This window comes from Lacerta agilis, chromosome 12, assembly GCF_009819535.1.
Source record: "Lacerta agilis isolate rLacAgi1 chromosome 12, rLacAgi1.pri, whole genome shotgun sequence".
Classification (NCBI taxonomy): Eukaryota; Metazoa; Chordata; class Lepidosauria; order Squamata; family Lacertidae; genus Lacerta; species Lacerta agilis.
Window position 1 is genome coordinate 31,973,475 of NC_046323.1, and position 18,906 is coordinate 31,992,380.

General features: G+C 42.6%; 1 protein-coding gene across 1 annotated transcript; it reads right to left on the reverse strand.

The window, feature by feature from the left end:
• Positions 1-810: 810 nt before the first annotated feature.
• STEAP1 (STEAP family member 1) lies at positions 811-12,292 on the reverse strand. Its single transcript, XM_033165763.1, has 5 exons — positions 12,015-12,292; positions 9,008-9,117; positions 5,222-5,728; positions 3,393-3,557; positions 811-1,116 (listed from the first exon to the last, which is right to left on the reverse strand). The coding sequence occupies exons 2-5, from the start codon at positions 9,068-9,070 to the stop codon at positions 859-861; spliced, it is 993 nt and encodes a 330-aa protein (XP_033021654.1). The 5' UTR covers positions 9,071-9,117; positions 12,015-12,292; the 3' UTR covers positions 811-858.
• Between the last annotated feature and the right edge of the window lie 6,614 nt (positions 12,293-18,906).

Consider the following 18,906-nt stretch of genomic DNA (forward strand, 5'->3'; position numbering starts at 1 on the left):
AATTGGATTATGATTTGGTGGATATGTTAATTGGCTGTTTTTTTTGGAAAATTAATAAAAAAATTTTTTTTAAAAAAAAGACTGCGTGGATCCTGGTCTAAACCCAGCAAGGCCTTCTTATGTTCTTAAGGCTGACCTTGGTTTGCCACAAAGGTTCTGTGGTGTTTAAATTATTAAGTAATCTGGGTGCATCCCATGATCTAGATTTGCACTTGGATCTCATTAAGCACAGGAGAGCTCATTAGGTTAATAATAAAGAGATGATCTCTGGGCACAAAAGCATGTACATACTGATCTACTCCAGCCACTGAAATGAATTGAGAAGCTGTTTCCAGCAAGGCAGCTCTGTGTTTGCATTTTAGTGTTATGCGTTATTTATTGTATTGCATGGTGTTTTTTTTTAGATCTGATGTGAATATAAACACTGTTGTGCTAATAGTCATGTTATTATTCCACAGTTTCCCTGAAGAGAAGGTTGTCATTGCTGTACTTTTATTGAAAAATCTTTGGTATTTTTAAAGTGAAGTTCACATATGGGGCACCTGAGATTTTAATTTCCACATGCATACTTTAGCCTAAGCTCAAGTAAACTTGTAATGTTAAGTAAATTTTCAGAAAAATACCTATAGTGAAGTAAGATATTTTAAAATCCATCAGTAGAAAAAACAACAACCCAAAAACTTTTTTTCCGATGCAACCCAGAAGTAAGCCTCACTGAACTCAGTGCAGATTACTCTAGTAAAAAGATGACCGCTTCCTTATGGTCTTTAAAAACAAACAAACAAACAAACAAACAAACAAACAAACAACAACAACAACAACTGAATATGGCCAGCAAAGTACATGCACATTTAAAATCTACAGTCTGGAAGTTATCTGTGTCCTACTTGCCAGAGCATTAGCATCATAGCCAGATCTGATCTTCTCTAGTCTCTTCCTAAGGCATGGCAAAAGCAGGATAGCTTTACAAGTCAGAACCACAATTGGAAGAATGACTGCCATCATAAAAGTAGGGGGAGTATACCATATAAACTGGCCTATGTCAATCCACTTATTCCATGCAAACACTAATGCATGAATGGTGCACAGCAGCAAAGCTAAATGTCCCATCTTGCTCTAGAAAGAAAGGAAGAAAGAAATAAAACAATAGGTTAACCTTTAAAAATGAAAGGAAATTAAAACAAACTATAATACACACTGCTGCATATTCAGGGTTTCCAACAGACAGGTGGGGGGGGGGTATCTTCCTGTGTGCATTTATCAACAGCTATCCATGCACATAATATGCAGGCATGGAGATAAATGTCAACTGCTAATTGCTGCAGATAAAAGCAGTTGTTACAGCACAACAGTTCGTTCAAAAGGTGACAACCCTTGTTATTTCAAAACACCGAATGCTTAATTAAGATTCTGTGCAATTGTTGAAGAATGCTCCTTGTTGTTTTTGCTGCATATTCAGTCCTATGCCAAAATATTATCTACCTTATATTTATATCCCCACCTTTCTTTGCTCATGGAACCCAAGGAGACAAACATGTGGTTTCCAGGCAGTCACCCATCCAGACACTGACCAGGACCAAGCCTGCTTAGCTTCAGCAAGGTGGTTGCCTCATGTGCTTAGAACACTGAGCTTTTAAGACAGGGGTCAGCAAACTTTTTCAGCAGAAGGCCTGTCTACTGTCCCTCAGACCTTCTGGGTCACTAGACTATATTTTTTTTTGGGGGGGGGGGGATGAACGAATTCCTATGCCCCACAAATAACCCAGAGATGCATTTTAAATAAAAGCGCACCTTCTACTCATGTAAAAACACCAGGCAGGCCCCACAAATAACCCAGAGATGCATTTTAAATAAAAGGACACATTCTACTCATGTAAAAACACGCCGATTCCCAGACCATCCGTGAGGCGGATTTAGAAGGCGATTGGGCCGGATCTGGCCCCCAGGCCTTAGTTTGCCTATCCATGTTCTAAGACTGTAGGTCTGCATAAGACAAATGGAACTCTACCACAGCCGACTTGAAATCTGGTAGAGTGATTTTGTATTTTCTAAACTATTATTATTATTATTGTTGTTGTCACGGCAACCTTGCCTTTGGTGTTGCGGTGAGATAACACCCGGCTCGTTTCTCGCTTTTGAAAGCATTTTATTGTCCTTACTAATTACAGAGCTATAATTCACGTCTACACTCCATTAAAACAAACATCCTAACTGCTATCTTCCGTTACGCGCCTTTTCCAACACAATAACCCCTTGGTGCTCCGGAAGTGACGCGTGAATCTCTTCTTCCCGCTTTTGTTCCCCTCCCCCTGTTTATTACTGACATCAGCACTCCCCCTTTCTTCTGGCGATACCTCTAAGAGATTGCTGTCCTCATCGTCGGACGTATCTGTTGAGATTAATGGGCCCGGTTCTCGATACCTCGCCCCCTCCCCCTGCCTGTCTGTTTTGCTGCTTTCCCTCACTGATCCTCCTCCCACGCTCCTCTCCCTATCCAGTCTTGTCTCCGTGACAATTATTATTATTATTATTATTATTATTATTTCAATTTGTTAGTCGCTTTATCTTGTCCAGGGCAACTCAAAGCAACTTACAAACATACAGACAGACAACACCCCTCTACAGATACATAAAAATAAAGAAGAGAAAGAAATACATTAAAAACATTCCATCCACTTCTAAAAGGCCTGGTTATAGGGGAAAGCTCTTGCGTGGTGCCTAAATATTTAATAGATAAAAGAGATTTGTGCTACCCGCATTCTACAGCGGAAGAGTTGAGATCTTTGGTCTGTCTCTTGACTAGCTCTCCCTTTGTTTCCAATACAAGCTGTGCCAAATTCCCTTCTGCTGCCCCTGGTGGGTTCAGCACTGCTCTTTGCGTATACAAAACGGGAGCAGGGAAATTACTTGTGAGTGTCCCAGTTTGCTGCATCAACCAACAGGCTGAAGTGCATCCTTATAAGCTGATTTACATATAGAGAAGGCTCCACATGCTGCATGGGCAAGAATCTGTAGCAATATCTGTAGATATTGTTGAATCCCCAACACCCATCAGCCCCATTCAACATGGCCAATGGCCAGGGATGGTGAGGGTAGTAGTCTAGCAATATCTGGTCACACAAACTCTTTCATGCAAGGACCCATCTTTGGCTCTAATCAATTTCCATCTGGTGGTATGGGAATATGATTGCATCAGCAGCTATTTGGAATCGTCCTGTGTCAGATTACAGAAGTCTCCAGGGTTTCAGGGGTATCTGTGTGTTCCCCCCCCCCCCGGTCCTTCAGATCTTCTCAACTGGCAATACCAGAGAGTGAAACTCAAATCTATCACAAAGAGTATGTGTTTTACCACTGAGCCATGAACAATCTATGCCGTTTTGTTTTATGTGTACCTGGATATAATGAAACTCTCTCCAGGTCAGCGAGTGGCTGACAGATGGAATTGACGTTACTGCCAATACAGCCAGTAGAGCAAGCCCCAAAATTCCTAGAGACACATAAATCTCCATTCTCCAGACATCGTGTTCTATCCAGGCATCTTCCCTTTTCTGCTTCACCTGTAGACAGAACACTACACTTTAAGAAGAGTTAGAATGACAACACAAGTGCACTTATGATACAGAGGTATGGACACTTTTTTTTTTTTGCTTAGGAAGCAATCTCTTCTGCATATGCAGATTTCATGGTAAAACCCCAGCAGGAACCAAACTGTATAGAGATTATTATTATTATTATTATTATTATTATTATTATTATTATTATTATTATTATTATTTTGCAATCGCAGCTATCATGGGAATAACAATGGGATTAAAAAATAAATACAAATACAGCAGTTGGCACCAAAGTTTCCCCATCCAAGCCTGTATGCATTTCATGGATGGGATGAAAGTATCCAGGTGTGTGAACCAGCCTGTAACTTGTACAGATCATTGTCAGCTAACTAAAGTGCTGCACAAAACAGGATACGCTGGGACTCTGTTGATATTTTCTGTTCGCCTGTGCATGCTACAAATTAGAGCATGGTCCCATTTCAGATCTTTAACCGCAGCATTGTTTATACTGATGTCCCCCCCATGCCATCAGCCTTAACCATAGGAAAGTCTATTAGACGGAAAAGTATTTACTTCAGCAAAGTTTTGACCCCCAATGAGACTTGTTCTAATTCCTTTTTAACTTGTTTTTCCCAGCAGGACTGCATTATTTGCTGACAAACAGAATTCCATCTAAAAGCTAAACACAACCTTTGGCAAACTGTAACGAGAGGTAAGCAACACCAAGAAGCAGTATTTTAAGCAGCTAATCAGTAGGCTTACTTGGCAAGTTTTTCACTCTGCCAGAGCAGCCAATAAGTCTAGATGTTTTCAAATAACCTGCATAATTGACCAGTGTACAGAAATGAGCTGCAGTGATTTCGGTATTTACAGTTAGAACTAAGGTGTTGAGGTGCAAAGGAGGTCTGGGATCTGGAAACTTTCAACAGCAGGCACAGGTTCTCTCACCTTGACAACTGCATCTGCTAAAATTCTCTGGAAGGCATAATTTATATGAGAAGCCAACACAGCGCTCTACAGATGTTGTCAGACTGCAGCTCTCCTAATCCCTGACCATGCTGGCTGGGGCTAAAGGGAATTAAGGTGCCAACATCTGGAAGGCACCACATTGGATATCCCTGCCATTTTATTACTTTTGGCTATAGACATGGATAAATGAGAGGTCTGTGATTTTAAAAAATAATAATAATGAGGACTTAAAATAAAAAGTCAGGTAAGCAGTAGCTATCAAAACATCCCGTGTTAATGATTTCCAGACATTATTCATGCTGTGGGAAATGGTCTTTTTTCTTCTTCTGGACCATCTGATAATTAGTTCCATTGAATGAACCTGGGTACAAATGTTTTGGGTTATACCGTAAATCTTTGTATTTGTTCTCTCTGCTTTATTTGTAAGTTTATAAACTTTAACGATGTCAGCCCTCACCTTGGTGTTTCCAACTCACAATCTCTAATCATTTAAAGGTGCAGTCCTATAGCCACTTACTCAATGGGACTTAATTCTGTATAGGATTGCACAGTCTGTTACACTTTTGTATAAGGCCATCATTCTACAATATTCATTATGGGACTGGGAGACCCACACAGCATTCCTGATGCCAGCACACCACCAGCTTAAACCTATTTAATGACAAAACAAACGATTATGACAAAACAAAATGGCGTACCTGTTGATATGCCCAGTTCAAGAGTTTGTATCTGTAGGATCTCCTCATTGGATAGCACAAGCTATAGCAGGCATGTAACGAGGCAAAGAAGAAGCTAAGAAGTCCAAACTGTTTCCTCGATAACATCCATCTGTCCAACCATTGTGGAAAACGTCTATACTTGGTTCCATAGTGGAACTGGAAACCTGCAGCCAGTACTCCTGGTAAATAAACCAGAGCCAGCAGGGTAATCGAAACCACTGGTAAGACTTTGTTTATGACCAGGATTGGGATTTTATAAAATGTATTTCCTTGATTAGTTACAAGGGGATGGATGACATCCCTTAGGAAAGTGTAGATAAAGGTTAACAAGGACAGTACCAATGCTGTCTTCACCGGCAAATGCCATTTAGGGAAAAGGTCGTGTTTGCAGTGCTTACTGGGAGGACAGTCAAACTCATCAATATAGATTCTTTTATGAACATGGGGGAGAGCATCTGGTGTGCCAACCACTTGTAAATCCATCATCTGAAAAGGAGAAGATACAATACATAAACCTAAGAGGGATTTAAGAGTACTTTATCCGTATTGGAAGATTCCTTGCACTGCTGACCTTCGTGGACTCGTATACACTCTTATCTGAAACTGTTCTAATTGTGACTTCCGGCGGCGACGCCATTGCGGGTGGTCGTGGGCTGCTTCGGCTGCGAAGCGCCCAGTCCATCCTGGGGGTTTGGAGCCCCGCTACCGCAAAGCGGGGCTCCGGTGGGGTGCGGGAAGAGCGTCCCGCACCCTGGGCTCCCCGGCTGTGCCCGTTGTGGCTCCGAACCCTTCCCTCGCTCCCCCTGTAAAGGGGGAGTGGGGGTGAAGGGACGACGGAGCCGGGCTATAGGGGACATGCCCCAACCGGGATGTAAATGCGGCGGCAAAGCCTGTGATGAGCGTCTAAGTTCTACCTTTGATGTATGGATCTAAAGAAACCCGGTGGTCGTGAGTACTTGATTGGACTAGATATTTTGCTTTTTGGACGATCCGGGGGGAAGGAGAAAGGCAGCCTGCCTCCCTCCCTTCGAGTGAAAGAAATTAACCAATTTGAGTGACTGCTGCTACTGAACTGGTTACAAAGTATTTGAATTTTGATACATGAGACTGTTAAAAAAAATTTTGAGGGAGTAAATTTGCGGAAAATATCTCCGTTCAAAAGCTGCGGTATCTGCGCTCCGGCTTGGAAAAATGGCGACGGAAAGTTTAAACTGAGGTGAAAAACAACTCTTATAAAAGGAAGAACATAGAGACAGGAATTGTAATTTGACACTCACTCCCTCCCCCTCTACCATCATGTTAGACTGTGTCTTTGAACTTATTTTGAACTCTGGATTAACGGATGAACAAAGGCTCAATGCTTTGAGGCTGGAACTACTTTATCGGAAAGTGAAAGTCTTGTGTGGGGTTTTGAAAAGAAATTTATTTCCCACAGAGGAGGCTCTTAAAAACTTTGACACTTTGGAAGAAAACCTTGGCAAGGAGCTGAGAGGGTTGCTGGAAGGATGGAGAGAAATGACAGGGCGACTCCGGGAAAAAGTTTCGCTCCTTGGGGGTGGCAGCCCCAGGACGACGATAAGATTTGCTATATCCAGACCCCGAGGTGAGAGCTCGGGGGCAAGGGACAAAGAATTAAGATATTTACAAGAAGAAGAGGAATGGTGTAAAGAAACGGAGAAGCTGAAAGAAGATGAGATGGATACCCTGAGGCTCGTTGCAAGGAGTATTTTGAACTGTGCCTGGATCTGTGGACATTTGGAAAAAGAAGGCAATTGGAAGTTTGGCTCTGGCATCATCAGGAGAAGGACAATGGACAAAGGGGGAGTGGGGTGAAGTATTAAGTAAAATCTAAAACGGTCTGTTATGGCATTTTGAAATCGGAGGGTGAAGACTGTCAGCTATATTTAGTTTTTTTGTTTTTTTTTAATAAGAAAGGAGATATTTGAAGTTTTTATGTTATTAGCAGCAGAATAAAGGACAGAGGAGATAGTGTAGATTTGATAAGAACGATTGGTGAAGATTTATGATGATGTATTATTAGTAAATTTAGTATAAGATGATTAAGTTTATAGACTAAGATGATTAAGATGATTGTTTTATTTTATATATACAATTGTGTTTAATTTTTAGAAGAAGAGGTTAAAAAGTAGATTATGGGTATAAAATCGAAGGTGAAAAGGTAGGGGAAGTCAACCGTCAAGATTAAGAAAAAGGATTTTTTTTTTTTTTTGTATGAGATGTTTAAAATAAGAAGGAAAATCCTGGCAATGTTTGTATTTGGTTTATAAATTGTATTTGTTTTGTATGTGTATAAATGTAGGGGTGGATATGGGTCTATGTTGTTATAAGTAAAAAATGTCAATAAATTCTTATAAAAAAAATAATAATTGTGCACGAGGTTTTAGGATGCAAAATGTAACTAAAATATCGATAATGAACTGAAGCAACTTAAGGTTGGTTCCATTGCAGTCATGATTTTCACTGATGATTTTTATGCACCAAGGTTTATTCCCAGAAGGGAGCCACCTCCACAGATTACATTTCTTCATCAACCCTTTGTGAAGAGGTGGGAAGGAAATGCAATTCAAGACATGTAAATGGGAACGGAATGTAATCTCTAGTCTTTACAACACATTTATTCTTGTGTGAAATACAAAAAGGCACAGTAATGCCATTTTTATCTCCTGGACCATTGCAGGTCCTTTGATCTGTGGTTTGGAGGTGGACGTATCAGCAAAGAGAGGAGTAGGGTTGCTGTATCTATACAGGCAGGGCTTCCATACTGGGATGTATTTCACAGCAGGTGCTGCTTCCGTCAAGGTGTGCCTGCTCAAATTTGCTCTTTTACACAATGATAGAGATAGTTCTTTCCATTACCAATTTTCAAAGCAGCAGCCATGTTAGCTTGCCCTAGCAAAAACAAAGGAGAGAGCCTTGGGCCACCCTAAAGGCTAGCAAATTTGATTATGGCATAAACCTCTGTTGCTAGACCACAGTTCATGAGATGCACCGAGCAGAAAATTCAGTTGCAAAGCGTGGCATACACACACCAAGGGACAAGAAGCTCTCTCTTTCTCTATATATTGTGAGTAGAGCTTGTGACAATTCTATTAGAGTTTAGTCATGTGAAATGTTGTTTACACATTACCAACTACTCAGCATTAGGAAGGGCAATTTACTGGGCTGCCTTGGCACCTAAGTGTTTGTCCTTGTGAAAGCTGTTCTGTTGAAACTTCTATAGACATATATGTCCCCATTTCATTTTTCTAGCACTTTCCCTACACTTGGGAAACTCAGATGAATGACAAGTAAGGGCAGATTCCAACCCTAAAGTAACAGAAGATATAGCCAAGTTCCTTGCTGTAGTCATCAAAACTAGATCGCAATTATCAAACATCACATGTTTTCAGTCAAAATTTCTATATTTTTAGCAATTTTAATTTTAGCAATTTTAATTGTTTACAGATTGAGGCTTCAATCGTAACCCTTGTCTCATTTTCTTTTGCTGTGGTTGTCTTGATAACCTGACACTGCTTATGGTCTGTAAATAAAATTGCACTATTTACAAGGGCCTGAAACACTTTCCCATATATTTTATTTTCTGGGGAGACTGCAGATAAAGAGCCTGGGGAGTAAAAGCTCTTTGAATTTGGCAGGCCAGAGCACCAAAGGATTAAGTGGGTTATTATGTCCCCTTGCCTAAGGCCAATCTAGCATGTGTAACATAAATATACAAACACATACACACACACACACACACATTACCAAATTGTTGAAATTCTCCCAAGTTCTTTCAGGATTCATTTTCCGATCTTCATTCTGATCCATGTTCTTCTTGACCAATGACTGTCCTGTGTTCTAAGGCAAGAGGATCTCTGCAAGACAATTTTCACATGGTCCTTTATTTATTTGTATCATGCTATGTATACGCAGTTGGTACTTTAGAAATACACATAAGCAATCAAATGCACTATCTTGAGTTAGCCTTGATGAACCTGGGGACTTTCATAGATTTTGTCTTGGCACACAAATCTGAGTTAAAAGTACACACGTTTAAAAAATGGAACCACCTGAATTCTACACAAGTACTTTTGAGACACAACGACTCACATGATCTTTAAGCCAGTTTCATGCACAACCCCCTTCCCAAACACCCAAACTGTGGCTCCAAAAGCTGTAGGGTTCTTAACACTTTCAATCCACTTCTTATTGTTCTCCTTGGGTTTAATTTTCTGCATGAATCACATATGGCAGGGCTAAACAAATGAGCATGAGCTGATGGAATCCTCTTATTTTCCCACAACTCCAGAAGAGAGAATAAAGGCTTGAAAAGAAAAGAAAATATTTCTCGCTTCTATTGTACTTGAAGGGAGCAGACTTTACCAAGGTGACAAGAGAAACAAAGGAATGAAATAGAATCTCCACTGGAAGGTATCTGCTAGTCTTGGCCTATCTTCCTCACATGGGCATAATTAAAAAAAAGGGGGGGAGAGATTTCTGTGTACCCCAGATTACAGCTATCATAAAAGACCAAGAGGCATGATGCCAGGGTCTACCGGTATGTTTTGTAAAACAAACCCAGACAGCTTAAGCAAGTGGTATCTTCAGGCTGGTGTCCAGACACTTTACAGAAGTGTCGACATCATGATCTTGCCTCACTCTACGCAGATGTTAAGAGGCAAAAAAAAAAAAATGTTGTTATGGATAAATTCAGTTTCAAAAACTCTCTTGGTAGCTGTTTAAGGCTGTTGAGTGAAGCAATTAAAGAAACTTTGTTCACTATAGAAAATGACCAAAACAAGAATCTGCAGTGAGGTTAAAGCACAGTTCCTTGGTGTCACAGTTGTTTCACACAGCCCCAGGACAGTGGTGAAGGAAGGGGGGTGCAGTCTGCCCCGAGTGTCATCCCTGGGGGGGGGGGTTTGACACTGCAGCGCCGCCCCTGCCGGGGACACTCGCTGCGTGGGCAGTACCCTCCGGGTGAGGGTGCCAGAGCAGCTAGCTCCGCCTCTGCCCCAGCACCCTTGATCAGGAAGTGAACATGTACAGGGCTAGAAACCTCTGACTTTCCCAAATGAGATTCTTACCCTTTTCAAGCTATGGTATATCATCTGCCCTGCCCACATTTGCCTTTGGCCATGCCTACTTTCCCCTCTATCCTTGCCCACCACTGGAATGCAGACACTGGAAATCTGCCCACAAGGAAATATGGCTCCTGCGGGGGGGGGGGATCCTCTGGCCCAGGACCAGAGTATCTTAAGAACTGCATCCACCCGTAGGAGTCTGTCCAAAAGTCCAGACTGTCTATAGGTGCCCTGCTCTATGTACCAAGGTTATTTGAAGTACAGCAGGTGAGCATGTTACACAAGGCCTTTGGGGCAATGGTGCCACAAGACATGAGAATGCCCTGCCAAAGGAAGTCTGTCCACCCCCATCATTCAACAAGCAGCAGACATACTATTTTCCAAAATGCTTTTACTCATGCTGCCTTTAAACTGTGTCTCCTATGGCTCCCCAAACTCATTTGTGATCTCACACACAACCACATATTTCCCTTGGTCTTTGGCTCTTGCCCCTTGGCTGTTTCCTTCCTCTCTACTATTCCTCAACAGTAGAAACTATTCTGTCCTCTCCTCCTGCTGATGCAGCAAAAGGACTGCTCTAGGCAAACCACCAAGACTTGTCTAGCAATAAGCCTGGCTTTGCTCATATGCCAATAGTGATGTTGTAAAATAAAACCCTATGTGCTCAAGCAAGCTCCAAGCACTGATTCTTATGTAGTCGGAATGAAACACCCAAGCACAAAATGGAGGTACACCGTGGTAGACTTTGGGGCACCCCAAGGGTTGCAATAAATGGGGGGTACTTTTAAGAAGTGGGGGGTAACCAAAACAGTCAGTGAGGGTTTTTGTGTTCAGTGGCTAAGGGACACCTAAGTGTCTGTTAGGAGCTGGGAGCAGAAATCATGACAAAGATGGGCTGGAATGGAGTGTCCTTGAAAAGGGTATATAGCTAGTTGGTTGGCACCCTGATCAAAACCAAGGTTTTTAGCTGGGGCAATCAGAATAAGACCCACTATTTGACTAGTAGTTCAAAACCCTAAAATGTATTTTATATAATTGACTTTTTATTTCTATTCTTTGTATATCGTATTGTTGTTTTATTGCTATGGCCGATGGCTGACGCAAATAAAGATTCATTCATTCACTCCGAACCACCACGTTTCGTGGCAGGTCCCGTTTATCAAGCACATCTAATAATCTTCTGAGCACAATTACTTTTGTTTTCTTGGCAAACCCGGTAGAAGCCGCTGTGATTTAAAGCCTGCCCTGCAAAGCTTAACCCAATAAAAGTTTTGGCCAGGAGACGCGTGCTTCTTGCAGACGTGTACAAAAGCAAACACCTTTCCCCCAAACCCCTTTCGAGGATATTCTGTACCTTATGACGTACAGAAGCCCGTCACTGCCCACCTATCGCCCCTTGTTGCCGTCACTGTTTCGTTTATTTATTAAGGCATTGATGAAATCTCGTTTGCACCGCGGGGTGGCGGGGAAACGAGCGGGAAAGAAGGGAAGGCTGCTGGAGGAGGCGAGAGCCGGCCGTGCTTGGAAAGCGGAGCTCGCTGTCCGGGGAGAGGGGCTCGGAATTTCACGGCGCCTTCCCGGGCTCCGCAAATATTTGGCTAGCCGGCCCGCCTCCCGCTGACATCCCGCCCTCCCCCGGAGAAGGAGGTGTTGTTCCGAAAGCTCGGGGACTTCTCGGCGCTACTTACAACAACTTTTCTCCGTCTCGGGGCCCGGGGCGACGCGATCCCGAACTAGCACGCGGAGGGACCCAGACTAGCGGCTCCTCTCGGGAGCCCGCTCGACATGCAGCCGCCTACCCCGCCCTTGGCAGCCCCGCCTTCGGCATCTCTCCCTGCCTGGTCGGCTCCGCCTTTCCTTCGCCTCAGGAGCCGGCGGATCTTGCAGGGAGTCGCCGGCCAAAGTTGTGTTGTTTGCTTAAAGGGGGAGGGGGGGAATCGCTCTTGTAAACTGATGCGCTTCGCGTAAAGATCGCGCCGTCTGCATTTGGCGGCCAAGTGTCCGTAAGCCCCGCCCCGGCACACGACTCCGAGTCCGAACACTCGCAACCAGCCCTGTTCTACTGTGAGATAGTATGAACAGACTTTAGGCTGCAGTCCCATTTGCTCATTTTGCTGGGAGTGAGTCCCATGCAGCAGAATGGGTTTATTTCTAGGTAGTTACGCATAGGATCGCGCTGCTGCTGTAGCGCCTCGTGCTGCACGTAGGCGCAAGAAGTATGTACTAATCGCAGGGTCGTGGTTTTCAAGCCCCACCTTGGGCAAAAAAATCCTGCATTCCAGGGGGGTTGTTCTAGAACACTAAATGATCCATGTGATCCTTCCAACTTCACAATTATATGATTCTACTATGGTATGGACATGTTTGTAGCCTACCCTACACTTTCCTAGTCAGCAAATAGGATCACCAGTCAGCGGATCACCAGCACACCACACAGTTATGGTTTACTCCCACAGTATCTTGGTAACTGTAGTTTAAGGCTGCTGGGAATTGTAGTTTAGTGAGGGGTAAACTACAATTCCTAGGATTCTGTGGGGAAACCACGTATACCAAACTTTTTATGGTGACATGCTTTTTAGAAAAGCATCATTTCAAGACACAGTAATTTAGTTTTACTAGCAAACCGGAGGATGAACTAACCCCTTTCCAGCCCCAGGAGGAGCACAGGGAGCTTCACATCACACACACACACACATGGGGTATGTGTGACCCAGATGGTGAGAAACGGGACCAGCAAAGCAGGGCCTCTGAGGAACAAGAGCCAGTGTGGTGTAGTACAGTAGTTAGATCTGGGAGACGGCTTCAAATATCCACTGGGCTGTGAAGCTCACTGGCTGACTTTGGGCCAGCCACTGCCTCAACCTACCCTACCTTGCAGGGTTGTTGTTGGGATTAAATGAGAGAGGGAGAGCCATGTATTCCACCACTAGCTCACTGGAGAATGAAGCCAATAAATAAACACAAGGGAAATACCTACTTACTTGTTAGGCTTTCAGAATGAAAATGAAAATAAATACCAACTCCGAAAAGAGGCAAAACATCCAGGAAACAACAATGAAGACTTGAGTCTTGTGGACCCAAATAGTGAGCTAGAATACCATAGCATCTCAAAACTCTTTCCAGCCCCATGTGGACTTTCGGGGTGGGGGGTGGGGAAAAGGAAAACCAATACAGTAAAGGCATGGCCAAAGGGAGGGTGATGCCCACAGCAGCAATGGGACATTGTGGAGCAATGAATCATAGTATTGTAGAGTTGGAAGGGACCACAATGGTCATGCAGGATCCCTCTGCAATGCAGTAATCTTTTGCCCAATGTGGGGCTCAAGCCCACAACCCGGCGATTAAGAGTCTCATGCTCTATCAGCTGAACTGTCCCAGACTTCCTGTTCACTAGGCCTGTTGTGGAAGTTGGAAAGAATGGGTAATTCTGTGGAGAAAGATGACTCTGCCCTTCTACAGCTCTGCTCTTCCTACCATCTGTGCCACAACCTGCTGACTTAGCATTACTTTGAAAAATAAAAATAAGCAGATTGGGTTATTTATCTACTAGTCATCCTTGCAGGGAGCCAGGGTGACAAAATTTTCCACAACAAGGTTAATGCCTATCTTGCTTGATCAAGTGTTGCTGTTTTGTGTTTGAAGACTTAAAAGAATTTGAAACTTTCTAGTTGCGTGCAGATAAATATAGTGAGTTGATATTTGTTTATTTGTATGTTGGTGGCGTTTAGTCAAAAGGCAGTTCAAAATATGAATAAAATACATCTCCACCCCAATACAAGAAAAATGAAGACCGGCCAGGGGATCATATTTGCTGAAGCAACTGAATTCAGAGAGAGAAAGAGGCTCTAACCCACAAACCCGTGAGTGAAATAAAGCCATTAATCTTTAAGGTGCCACAAGACACCTTAAAAGGAGTTGCCCCCTCTTGTGTTTCAGATCACATGTCGGTTTGTCCTCAGGGTTGCCAGTCTATTTTAAACCAGTGGCAAACTGCTATGGTCTCCAGTCACATAAAGGCAGCTGTGGGGTGTGGCACAGCACAAAATGGCCGCCACAACTACAAGGATTGAAAAAGGCGACTGGAACACAAAAGGGTGCTGGTGTGCTCCACCCACCCCCACATCATAAATGGAAAGAAGGCACCTAAATCAGCCACTGCTGCATTCACAGAAAGTAGCCGTTTATGCCTCTATTCAGAAGGAAGGCTTGGTGTCCAATCCAATGAAATGTGGGCATGTTTAAGGATGTGTGTTCAATGTGGAAGAGGCTGAGCCAGTGCAAACAGGAACTGATCAGGAAGAACAGGTTCTTGTGGATTTTTGAGGGGACATTTCCTGAGATCTTTTGTGGCGCCGTGTTGGTGACCCCTGCCTCAGGTGTAGGTATATGGGGTCAGCTCGCCACTCCATCCACTGTGTATTAGACAGATTATTCTGATAAAACAATTAAAAGGCAACAAAACAGAAATCCCTGTGCAAGGCATACCTGGAGAGTACGCCTTACTGAATTCAGTCACCTGGATGAAGAAATGCTCAGAATTGAATGGTGCGCAGGCAAACCATCTTTGCAAAGAAGGGGGAAACTGCTGGCAAATTTGAAAGCCTCTGGAAGGATGTAATGAACAGGCCATGAGCTTAGGGGAGCTGGGCCTCTGTAATACCGGCTGCTACCACCCTCTTAGATTGTGCCTAGCTTTGAGGCTGAGGACGCTTGAAATTATGGGCTCTTGTGAGCAGGAAAGTATATTCCCAAAGTCTACTAACCAGACACTGCTATCTAGCCTTTACCCTGTGATGTCCATGCACCTCATTTTACCAATCTATAGGTGCATCGACATGGGACTTTATAATGTGCATTCGAAGCAATGTGGTACCCAGGGCTTTTTTTGCTGCCGGAAATCACTGGAACTGAGTACCGGCACCTCTCAGGTTATAAGAGAACAAGGGAGGCGTTCATGGTGAGTTCTGGCACCTCTTTTTCTAGAAAAAAATAGCACCATACCTCATTCTTTAAATGGAGATAGGCAGTGAAGAGTTCTCTAAGCAAAAGCACTAAAAGGGTGTATGCAGGAAGATGAGACGTATAACGCTTAAAAACCTTTGATTCCTTGTCAGAGAAGTTGTAAACATCACTTTTATTTTTGGCAGGAGATTTTAGGACTTTTAAAAGGTGTAAGAAGCTTCTTCCTTCCCTCTGAGACACTCTGTGTGATAAGAAACATATCATTCTGTCTGTGTGAGGGCTAGTACAGAGACTTAGGGACGGAGAATTATTTGGGCAGAAAAATGGAGTTTTTCAGAGTGGGTGGGTGTGGATTTTTGTTGCAAGGGCTTCCTATAGCTACAAACAAATTAATGGTCCTGTCAAATCTGAAGTGCTTCCCTCTCTCCCATACATCTTCCATCTTTATCTCAGATGTTTAAAACTGATACTGTGGGGTCTAGAATATTATAGATGTATGTGGGTCTGTATTTATTTTGATTTATGTTTATTTCCTTTCCCTTTCCTTTGTTTTGCTCAGCACTGATTTACAGCCTTGTTATTCCACTTTTGCTGTAAATGGGGATGGGGAAGGAAGAGAGGTTAATAACATGTTTCTCCCTGTATATCCTAGCTGTCACATCTTATCTGCTGATACTGCAAGTTGCAATAATTTCGTGATTTTTGAATGCTGATGGAGAAGTGTCTTATATGTTAAAGCACAGAGAAATCAAAGGGTTCACATACGGCTTGTATATAGTATAAAAGGGGGGGGGGAAACTTCAATAAATCTTTTTTAAAATTAACTGGAAGATAATATATAATAAGTAAACAAGTTAAAAATGTAAAACAAGCTACCGGTACATCAGTATGGTAATGGACTAAGGCTGTGTACACACTCCTGTTTACTCTGTATCTAGTGCACGCCCTCTGCTGGTTACGGAAGCGATGTACACACACCATTAGCTGCCCACAGCTAATGTTTACCCTGCTGTTTCTTTCTTTTCTAAATAATTTTTATTGCTTTTCAAAAATGTTAACAAATTAATATCAAATTAATTCAAATTTAATACAAATTTAAAAGTTGACTTCCCACGCCACAACGTTGATTTTTCTCTTCCCTCCCTTGTTTGCTCCAACATTTCTTCGATGAAAATAGGGACATCCTAAGGAAAAGCGGGACATTCCAGGATCAAATCAAGGGCATGTGAGAGGTTGTGGCTTCTGTGTGGAGAATGTGCAGATTCTCCACAACTCTCCTTTTACCACACTCAGGCATCTTTAAAATATTTTTTTTTTAAATCAAATTGTAAGATTAATTAAAAGCATCATAGAACAGTGTGGTAATTTTGGTTGGCTTGATGAAGTATATGCTTCCGAGTCATCTGCCTTCAGATTAGTTCTATTATATATTTCATTGGACTACATAATGCTTACAGTGATACATTTATTATGGATGACTAGTAATGACATTATTACTTGCACGTAGTGTCTGACATTTTAATCACTTGTAATTCTTCTGCAAGGAAACAATTATAGTAACCAAAACAGGCTAAATGCTAAAACAACCCAACCACTTAATTTGCTGTTTGTTTCTAGCAAGGAAATTGGTATATTATTCATTGTTTAGGAAAACATTGTTTTGCAAAAACGTTTGAAGCTCCTAGGAATTTTCATGATCTGTTGAACAAATGATTGTCTAGAATAGCATGTCTGAAGCTGATTATTCAGTATTTGCTATTTATTATTCCTCCTACTTGTAAAGTTCCAGAAATGCAAAGCAGGGATAGAACTGACACCATATGATTAGGTGATTTGCCAGAGAAAAACAGCAAAATGGAAACAGATAAAATACGGTAAACAGAAAGCTACGACCCTGCAGCCTCTAAAATCATCTCACTTGGCGTTTAAATAATAATAATAATAATAATAATAATAATAATCTTAATTTTCATTTCTAATATTTTTCTCCCTAGGTTAGCTTTTAGCCATGGATGAACAGACTTCATGCATGCCAGATTTCCTTTTATTTTTCATTAGAATGCCACATCTACCACCCAGGGTCATGCTGTTTACAGTCTGCTAACCTCTAGGTTGGATTACTGCAATGTCTTATACGCAGGGCTGCCTTTGAAGATGATTTGGAAACGGCAGATGGTGCAGAATTCAGTGGCCAGATTGCTTACTGGGGCAACACGGTCCAAACATATAACACAGAGCAGGTCAGATAGCAGAGCATGAGTTCGAGCCCCAAAGGTTCCTGCATTGCAGGGGGTTTGAAAAATAACTCTTGCAATCCCTTACAACTCTACAATTCTAGCACAAATTCTGGCATGACTGCACGGACTACCAGCTGGCTTCTGGGCTCCATTCAAAGTGCTGGTTTTTTACTTTTAAAGTCTTATGTGGCTCAAGACCCAACACCTCAAGAACTTAAGCACCTCAGTACCCGTGTCTGTAATCTGTGTGCCACTCTATAAGCCTAGAAGCATTGAAAAGGAAATGGCTTTGGTGGGCAGGCGCTCTGGGACTGCAAGAGATTCCTTTTTTCAAAATTGCCGGGGGGTGCGGGGCGTTTGAAACCAGCCCACAGGCCACAAGTGGCCCCTGGGCCGGACTTTGGACATGCCTGCCCTAAATGATAGCCCTCCATAATGGCTCTTTTGCTCTTGCTTGCAGGCTCCTAGGCTGCTTTTCAGTAAGTTGTTGTGTCAAGGAAATCTGTAGATTAGCATTTTGCAGGAACATTTCTGTGCTTTGGGACCAGTTTTACAATCAAGCTTTTTTTTTCATAGAGACTCTACCAGCTTCAAAGCTGTCACCACAATGTTCAAAAATCACTGCAGTTCAGTAGCAACAGTTACTGTAATGAAATATCTCATAGTTAAGTCATCCAACAGTCTCTCTTTTCTTCCCTTCTGAACTATTGTGTGAAGCAAACAAAGAATATCTGTCTTATCTATCTATCTATCTATCTATCTATCTATCTATCTAATCTATCTATTAGCTATCTATCTATGATATCTTAAAATTATTTTGCAATAGTGTATTTATTAAAAATTTACATGTCAGGCCAGCAGATGTCTATGTTGGCTTAGCAATGAAGAATTTTTCTGTCAGATTCCTGACAGTGTAGATATAGCTTTAATCTTTGTTGTGAAGCAGGATGATTTCTTTCTGTCAGCTCTACTACCCTTCTGCCCTCAGTGCACTGTCTCTTTCTGCTTGGTTAGAAGCAGGGCTGGCTCAGGGGCCCAAGCCATTTTGCTGCCTAAAGCAAATGACAACATGGCACCTCCTCTCATTCCATTGACAGAAGCATAACTGGACTCGCAGTGGCATCTTATTTCAATGCGGGCAATGGGACAGTGCCCTTCAGTGGACCCAAGGGCAGCAGGCTTGCTGAGGGGATGCATGACAGACCTGTGACCCACCTAGCTATGATCTCAACAGAAGGGAGTGATTGGGATGCACTGGGGAGGGAAGAGCTGGAAAATGTGTATCATAAATGAACATGTGGAAGGAGATCCCAATGGAAAAAGCTTTAAAGCACCTGCTGCCCCATGCTATGGTCCTGGTCTGGAACTCCCCTCCCACTTC